This window comes from Diabrotica virgifera, chromosome 5 (genome assembly GCF_917563875.1).
Source record: "Diabrotica virgifera virgifera chromosome 5, PGI_DIABVI_V3a".
In the NCBI taxonomy this organism is placed as follows: Eukaryota; Metazoa; Arthropoda; class Insecta; order Coleoptera; family Chrysomelidae; genus Diabrotica; species Diabrotica virgifera.
Genome location: NC_065447.1, coordinates 200,437,623 through 200,456,250, shown reverse-complemented (window position 1 = coordinate 200,456,250; position 18,628 = coordinate 200,437,623). Strand labels below are relative to the sequence as shown.

Genomic DNA, 18,628 nt, shown 5'->3' with positions numbered 1-18,628 from the left:
CTTATATTAGAGAAAAGAGACCGAAAGTCCAGGAATAGCTGTATTGTGTGTAAAAACACACATTGTGTGTTTTGCTCATCTGTGAAAAATTTCATGTGTTTGTCTTGCAACGATAATAATTTTTGGTAAGAAGAAATGAGTACTTCTTTTGTAAAATTATGTTCCATACGTTGTTTACGTAAGAATCTAAGCACCGCTATAAGAGGGTTAAATATGGTAGGTATTTTGCGAAAACCAGGTAAATGTCGAAATACCGAAATGGAGAAAAAAGGTTTTTAAAGTTTAGTGCTTTATTTTGAGTTAAGCGGACCAGTTGTGTTTGATATTCGATATGCTAGTGAAAGATGCATATATCAGAAATAATATTCTATCATTAGTTTGAGCAAGTTAAGAGACCTAGCTGATTAAACCTAAATTTAAAATCGAGGTGCGATCACTTACCGGGTTTTACCTGTAAATCAAAATAAATCACCCTGTATTAAAGACATTTATCATATTTTTACTGAATATGGTAGATATACAGCAGTAGAAATATATTGTTGTCCGGCAAATATATATATGCGCTTAGTTGGTTTTACATGCAACATAACTTTGATTTTATGGAAATAAGTAGCGATATGTTGTTTTATTTGAAAATTAAAAGTTGGTTAGGTGTAACTTATTTGTTTATTACACAAATTATCTGCTGAATGCTAAGTCGTATCATTTATTGGGTTTTACCTGCATCTAGAGCAGAGGTTCCCAAACTATTTTTTCTCGTAGACCACTTTAAAAAATATACTGGTTTCGGTGGACCCCCTGCTGCTACATTTTTACCATACTTCCAATGAAAAAAAAACATGGGGGGGGGGTAAAAATAAGATATTGAAGGTCTCTTCTTTTCTCAAAATATCATTTTAAGCGATTTTACAGTGATTTGGAATCTATTTAAACAAATTTGCATTTTTTATAGTAAATTATCAATTGAAAAAATAATGTTTTAATAGAAGGGAGTCCAAAATGTGCTTATTAGGCATTATAACAAGTTTTTTCTTTTAAAAACAAGTTGTTGATCAAACTTTAGCGTAGAAAACGTTAAAATACTGTTTTTTTCCATTTTCCTCCATTCCCAAAATACATGTTCTTCTATTTGGCTGAAAATTTGCCCACAGATAGCCAAAACACAGGACTTTAATGGTTAAAAGAATCTGGATAGTTTTACAATACAAGAAAAGTTACATGCAATAAAGAGTCAACATTATATAGCACAGTCGGGTTAGCATTTGATCTTGTATGCCCGAGTTACCCAAGCAAGATTCTATTTTTCTAATCTTAAGGGGGTCAATAGTAGTGTAAATTTAAAATCGCGAATAAACGAGAACCGTTTTTGCTCAATATCTCCGCCATATTTAACTTTTCGACAACAAGTGTTCGGACTAAAGTTGTGAAAAATATGATTTCCTATAATTTATTATATTATAAATTTTTTGTGCCGTCGATATTTTCCGAGTTATGGGGGAAAGAGTGACAGTTACAGCATAATTATTGAATTATCTCGTTTATTATTAGTTTTATAACAAAAATGTACCTATACAAAAATGGAGAGAATTAAATTTTATACAATTTTGATTTCTTTCATGTTTTTGCTAAAATCAATATTTCAGGTAGTACGTATGCTGTAAAGGCGCAAGCATAAGCCCTGATGGATTTGATAGCAGTGGTTTTTGTTCAATATCTCCGCAATTCTCAACAATAAATTGTGTTTACAATCATTATTATAATTTTCTCAACCATGTTTTTTCGTATGGTCGATATCTTCCGAATTAATTGTACTTATTACAGTAGACGCCTATATTTTTGACTCTGATATTATTCCACGTATTTTTTTTTGTATTGTAAAACGATACAAATTCTTTCAATCACTTAAAGTCCTGTGTTTTGGCTATCTGTGGGCAAATTTTCAGTCAAATCGAAAGACATGTGTTTTGGGAATGGAGGAAAATGTAAAAAACGATATTTCAATGTTTTCTACCCTAAAATTTGATCAAAAACTTGTTTTTAATCAAAATAACTTGTTATAAATCATTAAAATAACATTTTTAAGTCACTACTATTAAAATATTATTTTTTTCTTTGATATTTTACAATAAAACAATGCAAATTTGTTTAAATAAATACCAAATCCCTAGAAAATTTTCGTGGACCCCCACTTGCAACTTGTGAACCCCCATTTTTATTTCACGCCAACGTGGACCCCCGTTGAGTCCCTCGTGGACCCCTGGGGGTCCACCTGGACCACTTTGGGAACCACTGATCTAGAGCGTAAAATGCTGAGAATTTTGGTACACTTAACTCAATATTTTAAAATTTGTCATTTACCTGGTTTTCGCAGCATACCGACGATATACATATTATACAGTTTGTTTTTATGGGTGTGTGTCTTCTCTTTTAGTGTAGAAAACCTAGATTTATGAGTTTGAGAGGCAGATACATAAAGAGTGAATTAGATTGACTATTTTTTCTGTTTATGAGAATAATAAGGGTCAGGTTTATTTTTAATTAAGCTGTTAATACTCCAAAACTTTGTTAATTTTTTTATATAAAATTTAGTAACACTAGAAGTAAAATGGAGGCTACTAAGTAAGAAATAGATAATATCAAATATTATACAGTATGGTCCAAATAAAAGAATTAAATTCATTATTTCGTAAGCCGGTGACTTTTAAGGAAAAATATTGAAACAGGTCTATTTTTATTTTTAAATTATGATTTTTTGACATACATATCATACTGGTGACGATATCCATCTGGGCGTAATGACGTAATCGTTGTTTTCTTTAATAAGAATATGGGTTTTGTGCTAGCTCATTTTAAAGTTTATTTAATTCTGTATTCAGTAATATAAACATCAACAACCTCTTTATACAGAGTGTCCAAAAAAATTAAGTTAATTAACACAAACAGAAGAAGGGATGTACCTAATTAATTTCATTCAAAATACATTTTACTGCTGTCATAAAACAGAAAAAAATATTAATTTGACAGATAAACATTGATTTTCGCTTAATTAACTGTTCAAACTACCAAGAGGTATGTGGGTGTGGGTGGTAGCTTGAACATTTATTTTAAGCAAAAAGCAATGTTTATGTGCAAAATAAACATTTTTTTTTTCTGTTCCCTGACATCAGTAAAATCTCTTTTGAATTAAATTAATAAGTATATTTTATTTTTGAGTCAATTAAATAAATTTAAAAAAAATTTGGACATCCTGTAAGTAAATATGTTAATGTTTATATTACTTAACCCGGCACCTGCCACGTGGCTTTGCAAGGCGCCAACTGCCACGTGGGGTGCTCACAGCACCCCTTAAAAATTTTCTGTGATATACTTGTTTAAAAAACAAAATAATGTATTGAGTAACACAAGAATATAAAAAACATGTTTTATTAACTTATTAGCCACTAATATGTTATAAAAGTTAAAAAATAAAATGAAAAAGGTGTTGTAAGCAAATTAGCAAGTACCAAGCCATAATAAATGAAGTCAAGTAAAATATCTAAAAAAAATTAAGATTTAGTTAGTATAGAGTCTGTATTAATAATTTAAATCAGTTATTTCATTAAAAAATGTAAATTTGACCTGTTTGTCAAAAATACAAGAAACAATTAAGACTTAAAGTGCTAGATGATGACACTCCAATGCGATTTTAGAGTTATAAGTTAAGTACTAATGGTTGGTGACTTCAATGCAAAAGTAGGCAAAGAAAACCAGTATAAGGAAGTAGCAGGGAAAAAAACTATTCATGACGAGACAAACGATAACGGAAGAAAATTATGCCAACTAGCAGCAATAACAAACAGTTACATTATCAGTACAAACTTCATGCACAGAAGAGAGCATAAAGTAACATGGTTGATACCTGGCACAACAGATGGCAATCAGATAGATCACATACTAATATCCAAAAAATGGAAAGCAATAATGCACGATGTCAGATCATATAGAGGAGCAAACGCGGACACAGACCATTTTCTGGTAATAGGAGAAATCAAAATGAAGATAATTAAAGCAGACAGAACAAGACAAAACAAAAGAAGATGGAATCTGGAGAAGTTAAAAGTACAGGAACTAAGAGAACAATATGAGACAACCCTAAAGGAAAACCTAACACAAGTAAATAACACAGAGGACATATGGAAAAATATAAAAGAATCCATTTTGAATTCAGCTGAAGAGGTGCTAGGACAGAGGGAAATAAAAAGAAGGAAAGAGTGGTTTGATGCATAATGCGAAAACAAAATCAAACACAAAAACCAAGCAAGAGATAAATGAAAGAAAAAAAGAAACCAGCCGATAATTGTTGCAAGAACAAAAAAAACTGTGGATCGAAGAGCTGTTAAAGGAACTAGAAATGAATAGTAAAGACAGCGCTAAACTATTTGGATACCTAAAAGCTCAACAAAGAAAAGGCAGACCAGTAGTTAAAATTGACAATAGATCATGGGAAACACGCTTCTCAGAACTATATAGATGCAAAGAAAGCCCGAAAGAGGAGGTAGGCGCAATGGAAGACATTAGAGATAATGAAATAGGGATGCCAACAAATGATGAATATTTAGCCATCATTCAAAAAATGAAACAGAAACGAACACCACGCCCAGATGAAATTCCCAATGAGCTAATTAAAAACGGAGGGGAAAAGTTATTAACAAGCATCTATAACCTAATAGTTAGAATATGGGAAGCAGAAAAAATGCCTGAGGATTGGAAAGAAGGCAGAATTATATCAATATTTAAGAAAGGAGAAGTAACAAACTGTAACAATTATAGAGCAATATCTCTACTGAGTACAACATATAAAATTCTAACAGCTCTCATCAAACAAAAACTATCAATTCCCAGAGAAAAAATTGGGGACCACCAGCAAGGATTCAGAGATGGCAGATCCACTACAGATGCGATCCACATAGTTACACAAACAATCGAAAAATGCCACGAACACAACATAGAACTCCACATCCTCTTCGTAGACTTCAGACAAGCCTTTGACTGTATTGGAAGAAATAAATTATTTATTGAAATGAAAAATCAAGATATACCAGCAAAATTAATCAGATTAACAAAAATGACCATGGATGGAGCTCGAGCCAAAGTAACAACAGAAGAAGGTAGCACAAAATCAATTTCAATAGAAACAGGAGTGCGACAAGGCGACTCCCTGTCAACCACATTATTCAACATAGCACTAGAAGGAACAGTCAAGGCCAGCAAAATTAAAGGAACTATAGCCCACTCCTCAACACAAATAGTTGCATATGCAGATGATTTAGTTCTTATGGGAAGAGACAAGGAAAGATTAAAAGAAGCAGTAACAATCCTGGAAAAAGAAGCACGGAAAAGAGGTCTAGAAATTAACGAAGGAAAAACAAAATATCTACTCTGCTCTAGAAGAGAAGGTAACAGGATGAGAGAAATCAAAATAAAAAACTACACTTTTGAAAGAGTCCAAAAATTTAAATATTTGGGAGTAATAGTGAATGGCCAAAACAAGAGAAGTGAAGAAGTAACGGAACGAATACTAACAGGCAACAAAACATACTGGCGATATCATAGGCTTGTGAAGGACAAGAACTTATCCAGAAATACAAAACTGAAAATATACAGAGTTGCAATCAGACCAGTAGTTACGTACGCAGCTGAGACAATGTGCCTCACGGAAAAAGATGAAGAGAAATTGAGATTATTCGAAAGGAAAATCCTCAGACGCATTATGGGCTCGATAAGAATGGACAACGGAGAAAGGAAAAGAAGAATGAACCATGAACTAAGAGACATAATGGAGGGAGAAGATATAGTAAGATTTATGAAATCACAGAGGCTGAGATGGCTGGGACACATAGAAAGAAGGAAAAACGACCGACTGATTAAGAAGATCACCAGATGGAAACCGGCAACTGAAAGACCAAGAGGAAGATCCAGAGGAGATGGGAGGACCAGGTCATGAGAGATATCAAAATTCTGGAAGTGAAAAACTGGAGAGAACTATGCACATATCGAAATGAGTGGAAGAAAATAGTAACGAAAGCCAAGTCATACAACAAACTTTGACAACATACAAGTGGAATGCGGAGTGATCCACCGCAATAAGCGAATCTGAGAGCTCTAAGTAAGAGTGGCAAACATTCCACCTGGAATGAAAAGCCCTGATGATGATGAAGTTCAGAATGACACTAAGTAACCACTTCAAACATTAACACATCTATGCTATATAATATTATTGAAAGCTACTATGACGCACAGCTCCGTTACCAAATATTTGTTGAAAATGTGTTATGGAGTGCTGGTAGCACCCCACGTGGCAGGTGGCGGGTTAATACAGAACTGAATAACGTAAATTATTAAAAAATCTAGAAGTTTTAACAAAATAATAAGAATGATAAATCTAACACTTACGAAAACAGAACATAAAGTGAATGCAAATAATATAGTAACCGAACAATTTGAAATGAGAGAAGTAGTAATAAAAACTGTATTTTAGTCCCATCACCATCATCATCTTCAACCTATACGTGTCCACTACTGGGCAATATGTCTCACTTATCTATTTCCATCTATCTCTGTCTTGTGTGGCTTGCATTCAGTTACTGCTAACACGCCAGTCCATCTGGTCGACAATCAATCTGGTTCGTCCCGTGCTGCGTAGTACTTCTTGCCTTGGCCTCTACCGGATAACATGTTGTTCAACACAGTCTGTTCGATATCCCTTCCACCAACTTCTATATTACGATTTAGCACCAGATTCGATATTTTTTTGGTTAGTGATCTTTGTCAAGGACTGATCTTACATTTCGCTGATGCTCTCATACATTTTGCGATAAAAAGATTCGTCAACTTCGAGGATTTCGGTGATATTATTTCCACTTATCATACAGAACAAATAAAAACTTCGTTTGTACAGTGGTATATAAAGTTTATTGAAAAACTATTAAAAAGTCATACAAAAGGATTCGCAAAACGTTTTCGATCTAAATCAGATCAACTTCAGTGCGTTCTGCTTATTAGATGAAACTAGCAACCTTATAAAATAGGTGATATCGAGCAATATGATTTACATGTTGATAATCTGATGTTAGTAGCGACTCTAAGTCGATGTTAAAAGATAAATTTGTTAAGAGTGCTCAAAGGGCAACATGATTCACTGCTCGAAAAGAACGTGTGGTTCTTGCTAGTTCAATGGACACAGACCAACCTAGAGTCGCTACTAATATCAGATTATCAACATGTAAATCATATTTCTTGATGTCACCTATTTTATAAGGTTGCTGGTTTCATCTATTAAGCAGAACGCACTGAAGATGACCTGATCTAGATCGAAAAACTTTTACGAATCCAGTTGGATGAGTTTTTAATAGTTTTTCAACAAACTTTTTATACCAGCACTGTACAAACGAAGTTTTAACTTGTCCTGTATGATTTTTAATTATGGTATATGTACAGCCAGCTACTGGGATTTTCCCATTGATTTTATTTCCACTGATCTTTCTTATTCCGTAGGATTACTATTCTTATTCTTGAAAACTTTTAAACTATTAAAATCCACAAGGAAAAGAAAAAGTTTTCCTGTAGTTGGCTGTATACCATCAATCACAAAATTGGAAAGAAATCCTTTGTAAAAGGTATAAAAATTTTTTATTCAAAATCCCTTGAAAGTGCTACATCACAACAAAACGTTTTCGATTTTTATAAAAAATCATCATCAGTGTTCGATAAACTGGATGCTAGCTGAGCCACAAAAGAAAATATCTGGGTAAAAACCCTTTACATAAAATATGGATGCCTTAAAAGTGCATACTTCAATAAAAAGGCCTGTGATGGTCACATGGCAAACAGGATAATGCCCTAAGGTAAAGTATACAGGTTTCCCAACACGTGGGATCCAAATTGAGTTGATCACATTTCAATGACTTCTTCAACTCTTGTTGCCATTAAGTCATTGAAATGTGATCAACTCAATTTGGATCCCACGTGTTGGGAAACATGTGGGCCATGTTTGCCATGTGACCATCACAGGCCTTTTTATTGAAGTATGCACTTTTAAGGCATCTATATTTTATGTAAAGGGTTTTTACCCAGATATTTTTTTTTGTGGCTCAGCTAGCATCCAGTTTATCGAACACTGATGATGATTTTTTATAAAAATCGAAAACGTTTTGTTGTGATGTAGCCCTTTTAAGGGATTTTTAATAAAAAAAATTTATACCTTTTACAAAGGATTTCTTTCCAATTTTTTTTAAACTATTGTTTTCATAATATAATATTGCATACATTCGGTAAAACATGTTTTTTTTATTAAAACCCGTATATTTATTCAGATGTAAATTTAGTGCCATCTAAAAGGTTGTTCTAGTAGAGTTTCACGATATTCGATAAAAATATCGATATTGTATTGATATCGTATCGAAAACCAATACGATACCGATACAATACGTACGTTAGCAATATTAATGTCGATACGATACTCATTATCTGAAATCAATACAATACTCTTGTCCTCTTGTATTGTCGATACGCTTGCCTCGGATATCGAGAAAAAAAATAAAACGCCACAGTTGTTTGATTATATTTTGTGGAATAGTTATTTAGATCATAATTATTTATTACATAAAAGTATAAGTGATCTGCAACCCAAGCATCAGCTGTTATAATATTTTACACTTGAGTGCATGAACTTGAAATTCTTGAGAGTGAGTAAATGTCTGTTGTGATTAAACTGTTTATATCATGTGGCAATTGTGGCAATATTATGGAAGTAAGTGATGATGACTCAAAAATAATTTTTAACAAATACTGAATTGCGATTTATTCCGAAACTCCGGGAATTTCCCTCTATTTTCAAAAGTAGTTTTTAAACAATACAGAATTAGTAAGTATTTGTCGACTTTCAAAGAAGCATTCAGCTATATTCAATCTTTACAAGAATATACATATAACATATAAGTTATAAGTAATATTCGTAATATTTTTAGAATAATATCCATTTGCCAAGCATACAAAAGTGGGCATAAAGGGCCTACAAAGCTCAGATGTATAATCCTTTTTATGTCGATATTTTATCGAGTATTGTATCGATATCGTATTGAAATCAATATCAATACGATATTTTTATCAGAAAGTATTGCCGATATCGATACTTGATACGATACTTCATTGGCATAACCAGTACAATACTCAACACTTAAAAAGTATCGATATTGTATCGTATCGTAAAGCTCTAAATTCTAGCCATTAAGGTCATTTTATATTCATAGCCCTTTCTAATCTCTAGACAAAATTGTAATTCCAGTAATCCATTTGGTAATAAAACCGTATTTATAAAATCATAATTCCTGCAAAATCAATATTTGTGTAGTTCATCATGAAAATGGAAATGGTGTATTATTTGTCTCCATTTAATTTCCTCGATGACGTCGCCGACCTTCTAGTATGTTGACAAAAGGGGTAGAATTCGCATTCATGAAGACTCTAATGGATTAGATAAACAGTGGCGAGGACGCATAGATTCTAATGAAATTTTATGCGCATTGCTGCCACAATACACCGTTGGATATTTTAGACGATTTCACTGGGATACGATTAAGATTATGCATAAACGGTATTACGTAACACACTCGGCAAATATGCCTAAGAAATTGGTTTGGTTGCGTTTTACATTTTACTAGAGATACGTACTCGAAGCTTTTGGGTAAACTTTATTATTATTTCATCTACATAAACAAAGTTTGTTTGTGTAGAAGAGAGAACGTAACATATTTTTAAAATTTCATTACGTAAACGGATTTCTAGATTTTCAAATAGGTAACTTTATTTGAAACAAAAAAACATGTTTCTCCAAAAAAATATTAATGTTGTTTGTTTGTTGCTAAAATCTAGTCAAAGACCACTTTTTTATAGATCCTAACTTAATACCTAATTTAACCCTTAAGTACTAACATCTTAAATCAGTGACGTAAACACTAACTAACCGCCTGACAGACGGGTTTAACATTTTAGTGGTAATTCTTGTCTTTTAAATATTTTAATGCAAAAAAATATCTCGCTGCCTTACTGAAAGTATTGATTATCAATTATTAATTGCACAAGAGCTCTGAAATTATTGAATTATTCCCGAGTGACACTTTGACAGTTTTATGTCAAAGTGTCACGAGAGCAAAAATTCTATATTAATTTCAGAGGTCGAGTGCAATTTGTTGCGATTATTTCATGAATAAAACTGTTCAAAACCAAAATTTTATTGTAATTTATTTATGTAAGTACCATTAAACACACAGTTTTTATAAATATTTGACGATTGAAAGTCATCACTTTTATAATTTTTAAAACATTAATTGTCATTAATGTCACTGAATATATTTTTTCGTAGCAACGAGGGGCATCTGACGTGATATACTTAACGACGGGAGATTATCAAAAATTATCGATTTAATTCAGATTTCTGTAGCTTTCTATTGGTCAGAATCTCCTATGAATGAAATAATCAAAAAAACACAGTAATTAATCTAGTTTTTCTGTATTGTTTTCACCCAATTTTGTAAAAATGTGAAAACTTTGAATTATCCACGTCCGTCTGTCCGTTTGTCTGTCTGTCTGTCTGTCTGTCTGTCTGTGATCACAACTCCTCTGTCAATATACCAGGTAGGATGACAAATGAGGTGTCAAATGAAAGCCTATAATCCAAGGATGGTAGTAAAGGTGAGAAATTTGACATAGGATGTCGGTCCGTCTGTCCGTCCGACCGCGAATATAACTGCTCCGTCATTATACCAGGTAGAATGAGAAGTAAGGTGTCAAATAAAAGCTTATAATCCAAGGATGGTACAAAAGATGATAAATTTGACCTAGGCTATCTGTTCGTCTGTCCGTCCGACCGCGAATATAACCCTTTTTCATTATACCAGGTAGAATGACAAATGAGGTGTCAAATGAAAGCTTATAATTAAAGGATGATACTAAAAGTGAGAAAGTTTACCTAGGATGTCTGCCCATCTGTCCGTCCGACCGCGAATATAACTTCTCCGTCATTATACTAGGTAGAATGACAAATAAGGTGTCGAATGAAATCTTCCAAGGATGGTACTAAAGGTGAGAAACTTGAGCTAGTACTTCGGGTTTTAGAAATGCAACCAGAAGTACTGTTTTAAAGTCACCCGAATAGTGCAAGTGATATATTATTCGACGCGCCTTCGCAAGACGAGAGCAAATATATACTTCCGGTTTCATGACTGTCTGTCCTTCCGCGAATACAACTCCTCCGTTATTAATACAGATAGAATGACGAATGAGGTGTCGAATGAAAGCTTATAACCCAAGAATGGTATTTGAGATGAGAAATTTGACATCGGACTTCCAGTTTTTGAGCTGCAACCGTAAGTACTGTTTTAAAATCACCGAAATTGAATAAGCGATATATCATTCGACGTGCCTTAGCAAGATGAGAACAAATGTAAAATTTTTGTTTTTATATCATTTCCGATTAAAAAGTTCTAACCAGAAGTGCAATTATAGTCGCATAAATAGTACATGTAACACGTCAAACGAGGCGTATTGAAAAGTTGAGTTTGAATCTTTAGTTTACGTTTTGAAGACATTTGTGTTTAAACAATGATGACCAGTTCTACTTTTGCTTACTTTGGATGAAAACCTTAGGATTTCGAAGTCCAATTACTTGTTTATTAAAATAAAAACCATTATAACAAGAATGGAGGTATTGTTTGTGTACCTTTTTACTCCTGAAAAAAGTGCGATAAAAATTAAACACATTAAAGAATGAGTAAGAAAAATGAAAATAAAAAGGTTTTTAAAAAATTCTGAAACAAAAAAACTGACAGGTACAATAGTTAGTACAGTGTAGTAAGGGTAGTCAGTGGCAATATATTCATCACAAATTGATTCCACTTCACTTATGTCGTCTTCAACCTCATCAAACTATTTCAAAAGATTTTCGTCAGGGTCTTTATTCCATTATTTGATGTTTTTTGACGAACTGGGGCACATTATGTGTTATGACGAACTAGGCACAAACATTAACATCCCGTCTATTAGACGGAAATCACACTTTGAGCCTAAATATCTTTCGAATAACAACCGGCCGCAAATTGTCTAATTCAATACTTCTAAAGCACATCCCAACTTGAAAAGTCATAAACGGGTGACCTTCAAAATTTTCTAGGAAGGGAAATATCCCACTTTCGACAAGCGATGCCGTCTGAGAGACTGGGTGTTAGTACTTAAGAGTTAATCTAAAAATCACCCAGTGGTGAATTCCTAGTTTGGTCTAATTTTTAAAGCAATTTTTTCTTGTGCGCCAGTCATAATAGCTGTTTTACTTAACTTGCACTATGTACTAGATACGGCTTTGTCGTCTTAAGACTTATTTTTACTCATCCAGAAACTAAATGGCCTCGACGATTTAGACCTTTGAGATGTGGGTATCTCTTCTTCTTCTTCTTAACTCGTTAGTCTCTGGCACTTGGTCATAAGACCATTGTACCAAACCCTGTTCTTCTCCTTAAACTTTAATAAGTCCTGTGGCCTCAACGAAGGCCACAGGAAGGAAGTTTTCTTGTTGGTAGTTTTAGGATCTCTTCTGGTTGAAACCTCATTTGACCAGTGAAGTCCTGCCTCATATCACCTAGTACACTACAATGGCATAGTATGTGTATGGCAGTCTCTTCTTCCATTTCGCACTTTCTGCACCATGGTTCATTCACCTTACCTAGCTTGTATAGGTGATTTCTTAAACGTCAATGTCGAGTCATCATTTCAGTGACCGTTTTGATCTCTCGTTTATTGGGGTTCATCAAACTGTTCGAGAGTTTTTTTATCAATATTCTTGATTATTTTTTTAGTCTGGATTTGCCCTTGAGTGGTTCTCCATTTATTTTGATGATTCTTTATCAGCCATTTCTGAACCTCGTTTTTCATAGCACCTTTACTGACGCCAGAGAAAGGTTCTGGGCCTTTAAAAGTTTCTCTCGAGCCTTGTTTCGCTAACATATCTGCTCGTTCGTTCCCATGCACCCCTTCACGACCCGGCACCCATATTAAAGGCACTCTATTGTTTTTAGCCAAGTTATTGAGGAGATCTTTGCAGTTTCTCACCAGTTTTGATTTGGTGAGAGGGTTCTTTACAGCCAGAATAGCCGATTGGCTATCTGTATAAATGTTGATTCTCTTAGCTTTAGGGTCTTCATCAATGATTTCATCAATGCAGGCCACCAAAGCAAAATCTTCAGCCTGGAATACCGCTTTATGTTGACCTAGGCTGTAAAATTTATTATAGTTACATGTTTTCCCAAAAACTCCTGATCGAGTACCATGGGCAGTTTTAGATCCATCAGTGGACCATATTAAGTCCCCATTAATATTTGGGACTTTTTGTTCCTTGATGGTATAATTGTGTTAATGTTCTCAGTGAAGATTAGTTCTGGTGTCATCATATCTAAGTTTATCATAAAGATGGATTCCTCAAGTATAGTCCCAGTAATGTTTGTGTGGCTATTCAATACATAATTCGGCCTCCAAGTATTGTTTGCTTTGAGTCTCAGGATGGTCATAAAGGCTACCGCCGAAATATATAATTCCAGCGGAGGGAGACCGGTGATGACCTCTAATGAAGCCGTTCCTGTACTAGTCAATGCTCCTGTTATATTTAGAAGCGCTTGTCTTTGTAGGGTGGTAAGAGTGGTCAGACAAGATTGCAAAGCCGTTTATCTCCACCAGAGTACTGACCCATAAGTGACTGTCGGTCGTACCACTGATGTGTATAACCAACAAATCACCTTTGGTTTCAACTCTTAGGATATTCTATTGGTTATATTGGTAATATGAGTATTAAAATTTAGTTTAGAATCCAGGGTTACCCCTAGATACTTAACCTCATTGGTTCTTTCCAGTACCTCTCCAAATAATTTCAGCTCACTCAGTCCAGTAAGCTTCCTTTTATTTGTAAAGGCTACCAGTTTAGTTTTAGAAGGGTTTACGGAGAGGTTCTCTTTCAGACACCAGTTCTCTATGTAGTAAATGGCATATCGCATCCGATACGCAACAGTGCTGAGAAATTTTCCCCTAGTTACTATTACAATATCATCTGCGAAACCCTGGACCCAGATTGCTGGGGCACTTAGCCCATGACTCAGATCATCGACAACTATGTTCCATAATGACGGTGACAATACACCGCCTTGAGGGCATCCCTTAGTTGCTCTCAGATTTATGGTATCTTCATACGAATCTATGGATATTATTCTGCTCAGAAGCATCTGAATAATCCACTTGCATGTTGTGTTATTGATTTTCTTCCTCACCAGTGCGCATTTTATAGACTCGATTGAGATGTGGGTATATGGACTACTATTAAAAATAAGCCTGGCAAGAAGGGAAATATTGAAGGGTTTTAATATTTCCTACAATTAAAACTTCCCCTGTTTCAGTGTTTCCGTACATCAAAGTTTGTCCGATTAGACACTGTTAAACTGTTAACAAATTTTCAGCTTGCTATTAATAAACTTTTTTTGGTACGCGAGATCCAGGCCTATGTCTAGAGCAATCTCCATTTAAATCCGATAAATCTTAGTTTCTTAACCTATCAAGTCTATTGAGCCGGCAGCATCGTCTCCTATAACTCATTTCCATGGCATTCATTTTTGATTGGTTTCTTTTGATTTAGCTTTCAGTTTGGCGCAGTACAACCCTATACTTTCTATTAATGTTTTATAAATTATACTTTTATTTTATTTTATTCTATTATTTCTTTTGTAGATATACTTTATATTCACAATGGTCTGTGTAACCGTCTAGAGGCCGAACTTGTTTGGCCAATCCTGGAATGTATTTCTTCGTTGGTCCCTGCTTTGCTTTTGGTGTTACTTGGACTCCCAAGTATTTGAAGGTTTCAGTTGATTTATTTAATAGTTGCCATTCTAATTTATATGCTTTCTGGATTTATCTTACAACTTAGTACCTAATCCGTTATTTGTATGTTAATTGTGGGGCCCCACTAGGTGTACTTTTCTTCCGGTTTTGTAAGAATATTTTCTATACCATTACTTAAAAAAAAAAACAAAATGGTACTTATGTATTTTGCTGAATAACCTAACAATTATAATTTAACCGAGGTCTAATAATTTAATTTAAAGATTGGTGTCTAATAAGTAATATGCAAGCTAGGAGGCGTTATTTAATTATTTTTAGAAATCTAGTTTTCTTTGGAAATATTAAATACAAGTATGTATTTTTAATCATGTATTACAACATTAGATCAAATTATCAACATAATACCGAAAACCGCATGTGGATACCTTTTTTGTCTCTCGAGATATCTTAAAAAATGTGTAAATTTTAAACATAACCGTTACTGTCACCGGTAAACGAGGTTAAAGAAAAGTAGTGTGCTATGAAAAAAACAAATAAACATTTTCCAGATGTAAACGTATATAATTCATTAGAACAACAATAAGACAAACAACACTATAAAATATAACAAAGAAATAAAAGCAACTACTTACTTAGTCTTAGTGACTGCCTAAATGTTAAAATTGTGGCCCATCATTTTTGATGTAAGCATTTACTCTTTCAAGAGTAGATTGAATACCAACAGATTTAACTGTTTTAGACTTTTATTTATGGGGACGGATTAAAGACCTTGTTTTTGCCGCTAGGCCCACTACGCGAGAAAACATGATCTAGAATCTACAGAATACGAAACTCCATTCAAAGCATTGTGAAAGCAGAAATTGAGACTGCTGTTCAATCTACTCTTGAAAGAGTAAATGCTTGCATCGAAAATGATTGAGAAGAATTTGAACATTTCCGTCGTCACTAAGTAAGTATACCTCGTCCAATTTACTTACCTTTGCACGTCATCCGCGCTATAGCCTGTGACACGATACTAACACGAAATATCTAGGCGGTAGGTGTGTTCCCCTTTAGAATCATTTTGATTCTAAAAAAGAACATACCCACCGCCTAAATATTTCGTGTTGGTATCGTGTCACAGGCTATGGCGCGGATGACGTGCAACGGTAAGTAAATTGGACGAGGTATAGTTGCTTTAATTTCTTTGTTATATTTTATCGTGTTGTTTGTCTTACTGTTGTTTTAGTTAATTATATACGTTTACATCTGGAAAATGCTTCTTTGTTTTTACCACAGCACACTACTTTTCCTTAACTTGGTTTACCGGTGACATTAACAGTTGTTTAAAATTTAAACGTTTCTTAAGATATTTCGAGATAGAAAAAAGGTATGGACATGCGGTTTTCGGTATTATGTTGCTAATTTGGTCTAATTTTGTATTACAGGATTAAAAATGCACACTTGTATTTAATATTCTCCAAAGAAAACTAGATTTCAGAAAATAATTAAATAACGCCTCCTAGCTTGCATACTACTTATTAGGCTATTTCGAAAATAAGACACTTACATTGACGAAAAAGAGCTGTTTTCATCAAGACCAAGTATGCAAAATTCAATTTAGCAGAACCGGACTTACAGCCATTTTTTCATAAGAAGGTTCCCACTCACCCTCACCTCTTATTTGCAAAGGTAGACTTAAACTTGTGAAATCAAATATGCGCAGAATTTTATGAAGAATACGATGATTGGATTTCCAGTCCCCTTTCATTAGGTAAATTTTGCAAAATTTTGATTTTTTTAATTTTTGATATTCAATTACGCCTCTAGCGGTGGACTGACAATTATGAAAATAATTTCCGGGCTTTTGCCGAGGCAACTTTTGATGTAAATATTTTTTTCTCAAAGCTGTACTATAAACGGTTCCTGAGATATGGCCGAGAGCCATTCTTATTTGGACACCCGGTACAATCTGGTAGAACTCTCTCAATGTTAATGATAACTCCACAATACTTTGTTTTTTGTGATCCATCCCGCAGCATTATTCAAAATAGTACCCATTGGATTTACCATGTCCCCATCGGTGCAGCATTAAATTTTTTTAAACTAAAAAGGGTAGTTCCCTGGGTTGGCTGTATACCTTATAGTTAAACAAACTGGAACATGAAGTAAAAACCACTTCTATGTAAAAGGTATATTTACTAAAAATTTTTAGAATCCCAATGGATTCAATAAAATGAGTTCATCAGAACGTTTTCAAACCTATCGGTCCATCATCAGTGAATCTAAAATCAAATAAGTAATCCCACTATTAAAATTGAAAAGATGGTTGAAATTGTGAAAGTTAAAAAATGTGGTTATGATTACTTACTTGAATACTTGCAAAATAGCCCCAGAACCAAACAATGGTTGTAATTATAAATAAATCTACATTATGTTATAATAAATTTAAAATGGCTAAACGCCGATGTTCAGGGATTAAACCTCTGGGAACATGGTGAAACTCTACCCGAGGACCCAATCAACCATCTTCGGTCAACGATGACTACTAAGTGTCAAAGTTTGTTTAAATTTTTTTCTTGTGATGATCTTCAGTACCAACGTCTCCGTATTCTCAAGTCGTTGCCATATACCTAAGTTTTGTTTAGTTTTGGAAACACCAAAAATATACGTATACATACACAGGTCACTAAAAATTTTTTGTTTTACTTTCAGATAAGTAGAGTAGCCGAAGCAGAACAGTGGTTCAAAAAAGCTCAAAGAATAGCTCCTGAAGATCCAAGTGTATTTCATCATTACGGTAAGTTTACGTTAAACTCAACTAATATAATTTAAGGTTATAGGTATATCAGGTTTTTAATTATACAAAATAAATAAATGTTAAATAATTAAACATTAGTTAGTACACTCCCTTTATATGCTGACAGAATTGCTGATTCTCCTCATACAAGAACTCTTCATCTATTGACGTTATAAAAATTTAATTTATTTTGATTAGTTTTCCTTAGTTCCAAGCTTGTCTGGGATAATTTAGATATGAATATTTAAATAAAAATAGTACCCTATAAAGGCAGTAGAAGTGATTAATAAAATCTTATCTTAAAAATATTTTATGTAGTGCAGAAAGCCACTGCGCATCCGCTAGGAAAAATATTCCGATTCGGATTTTTTGCACAATCTTATTCAAAAAGGACCCCTTTTAACAAATTTGCATGTTGCCAGGACCAAAAGTGGGTCAAAAATTTTTTAAACGTTTTTCTTTTTGTTTTTTTTTCCTAAAATGATTATTTTTTGCATAGAACAAAGTTTTTTTTAGGTTTTTTTGGATCATTCCAAACAGAAAAAGTTTTTAGTGACTTTTCTCTAATGGTGATAGTTTTTGACATATAAGCGATTAAAAATTGAAAAATTGCGAAATCAGCCATTTTTAAACTTAAAAAACTATATGAAAAACTTAAACTTTGAATGTTGCCAAGGTAAGTAAATATTCTTTAAACATCGATTGACGAAATCCCGAAGAGTTTTTTGCAATACTGTATTCAAAACTCCTTTGTTTTTTAATTTCTTATCACGCGTGCGCGACACTATTTTCCACCGTTGCATGTGTATACAGTACGGTGCAAATGAAAGGATTAAATTCGTTATTTCATAAACCGGCGACTTTAAGAAAAAAACCTGAAACAGGTCGATTTTTATTTTCAGGTTATGATATTGTGGCATATATGGTATACTAGTGACG

The 18,628-nt window shown here is 33.7% G+C and overlaps 1 protein-coding gene across 1 annotated transcript in view; it reads left to right on the top strand.

Annotated features, from left to right (window-relative positions):
* Nucleotides 1-18,628, top strand: part of LOC114326216 (protein O-mannosyl-transferase TMTC2) — a 588,400-nt gene that overhangs the window by 474,925 nt on the left and 94,847 nt on the right. Inside the window, exon 5 of the mRNA XM_050652153.1 lies at nucleotides 17,605-17,689. Within this exon, the coding sequence (XP_050508110.1) occupies nucleotides 17,605-17,689 (85 nt within the window). The remainder of the gene's footprint in view (nucleotides 1-17,604; nucleotides 17,690-18,628) is intronic.